The sequence below is a fragment of the Penaeus japonicus genome, unplaced genomic scaffold, assembly GCF_977035675.1.
Source record: "Penaeus japonicus unplaced genomic scaffold, GWHDUDI00000001_assembly GWHDUDI00000039, whole genome shotgun sequence".
Taxonomy (NCBI): Eukaryota; Metazoa; Arthropoda; class Malacostraca; order Decapoda; family Penaeidae; genus Penaeus; species Penaeus japonicus.
The window spans coordinates 4,724,176-4,726,675 of record NW_028234441.1 but is presented as its reverse complement, the minus strand read 5'-3'; the positions used below and the strand labels follow the sequence as shown (position 1 = coordinate 4,726,675).

General features: G+C 38.9%; 1 protein-coding gene across 1 annotated transcript in view; it reads right to left on the bottom strand.

Annotated features, from left to right (window-relative positions):
* Positions 1-2,500, bottom strand: part of LOC122256307 (transient receptor potential-gamma protein) — a gene marked incomplete in the record, with an annotated part of 481,956 nt that overhangs the window by 109,081 nt on the left and 370,375 nt on the right. The window contains 1 exon segment of the mRNA XM_086533518.1: positions 1,164-1,294. Coding sequence (XP_086389644.1) covers positions 1,164-1,294 — 131 coding nt within the window.

Genomic DNA, 2,500 nt, shown 5'->3' with positions numbered 1-2,500 from the left:
TAGCTGAACATTAATATATTAATAACATTTTTGTGACGCATTTATCTGAAACAATCTTTCCGGTTTATTCCAAGAGGCAACATTACCACCATAGTCGGTTTTGACCTTTATTAGACAGCCAGAGGTCTATTTTGATGCCGTTTACTAGATTTTATGCAAGTACGAACATCAGTTTTTCGAAAGTTGGTTGGACGTAAATTTACGTTCACTAAATTCTGCATTCACAATTTCGTGAGAAGAACGTGGCATATTAGGAGAGCCAATAGAAGAAAGCGAAGTCAAGACCCGAGTCATACATGTTCCACTAGAATTTCCGCCTCATGAACCGTGCTTATTCACCTGTATTCCAAAAGGACCGAGTTCATTAAAAAAATCCCATTTGGCTTCCAACTCATCGTCTAAAAATCAGAAGATAAAAATAATAAAAACATAAGGGTAAATACTGCTGCCAGGTATTTACCATGTATATTTATTTTCATAAGAATCTCGAAAAAAAAATCGTTAATAGTTTCTTTTTTGTTGCTTTATCATATACCGTAATATATAGTTTTACTGTATAATTTAAACAAACCTACGGAAGTAATGGCAATAAATTGGATAAAAAAGTGAAAAAAAACAAGTGGCTTTTAAGATGCTCAGGAGGTTCTGGTGAGGGCTGGAGAGACTCATTTCCTTAAGTCAGAGGGATTGTTGTTCCTACTCTTTTAAAATCCACAGGCTTATTTACACAGTATTTTCGATTCAGAAATTATTTTGGGTAATGCATATTTAATGACCATTTATTTTTCTTAATTTTGAGATAACATAAAGAAGGAAAAGAAGAAGAAGAGGAAAAACATTGGTTCGGCGTGTACCAAATATTTGTATAATTATACCCTCTTGTACTGTAAACGTCAGAACTCAAGATCAGTTTGTTTAATGCACCAACAGTGTTAAATCTCTCTCCAAAGAAACATCACATACCGAGTTATACTTTGCACTGAAGCCAAACTTTGTCTCGACACAAAACCTGACAGTGCAAGAGAATTCTCCCGCTGGCGTTTGCCAAGCTTTCTTTTCTTTATTAGCCTCGGTAGCGCTTTGCTGGATGCCCTCATTTTGCCGTGCCATCCCATGAAAAGTGCTAAATCGTGAAAGAAGTCAGAAATGCGCAATCTACTCACCTTCGAACGCCCGCCACATCTCCCCGTTCCACCGAGAGCAGAAACTTTTTCTCCTCGAACGTGAGTTGGCCCATCTCCTGGTGGGGACGGTTGTGGCGGTCCTCCTCTCCCATGCCATGGATGCTGTGGCTCTGCGGGGGACAAAGACTCGTGTTAGAACGGACAGAAATCTCTCTCGGGACAGATGTTGTGTGTGTGCGTGCGTGTGTGTGTGTGTGTGTGTATGTGTGTGTGTGTGTGTGTGTGTGTGTATGTGTGTGTGTGTATATGTATATATAATATTATAATATTTATATATATATATATATATTTATATATTTATAATATATATATTATATATAATATAATATAATATAATATATAATATATGAATACAAAAAAAAAATGTGTGTGTGTGTGTGTATGTGTGTGTCTGACATATAGAAGGATGAATGGTCAGATAAAATATTCATGATAATTCATTAAGCCAGAGGTTGAAGGCGAAATTCCGCTGACTTTCATTAAATATTCTGTAAAAATAAATGATGCGTAAATATGGTGCATTACAACTTGAAGTTCTCGGGGCTAACTAGAAAAGGGGTAATACCACTCACAAGTGCACCCCAAATATGTTTTCCCTATTAGTATTATCATATCAGAAGATGGAATATAAATAACTGCAATATCAAAGTTCCCAGAGTTCCCCCCAGGTCGAAGCAAGGTATTTTCACGATCTTGCGTTCTGTCTGTGATATTTCTGCATCAACAGGTAAGAATGCAAATTTCTTGGCAAGTCCTGAAAAGAATTTCCTGGCAATTTACAAAAAGAAGTTTCCATCAAAACAGGAGAAGAGGAGATATCTGTCGCTTCCCAGCCCTGCCTTGAGAGACAAACTCATCTCCAGGGAAAGAAACCTTTATTTTTCTGCAAGGTAAAGGCACAGACAGGATTTTCTTGCAGGGATTGTATATCAACCCGTAAAATATGCAAGTGCAAACTTATCGTATCGACACGAGCTAAAAGATGGTCTGAGTCGCAGCCAGTAGAGGTTCATTTCCATGTAGATGAGGTTCTTAGCCACATATAAGTTACGCGTACGTATGCGCGCTGTCGAGGGAGGGAGGCAGGCGGTTGCAGCTTGCATATGTAGAGCAAGAAGGAGTTGCTTTGGTGATGCTCCGCCTGGGGCGTCTGCATGTCGTCATGTCTTCGGCCATGACGTCACTGACCCGGGGCTTTGATCTTGCGCCTGGGACTCTGACAGATAAACATATCACTGCGAGTCCTGACCTGGCCAGCGACTTACTTAAAATTCAGGTATAATTTTGATAATCCTTAGCCAATGAACAATCAATGC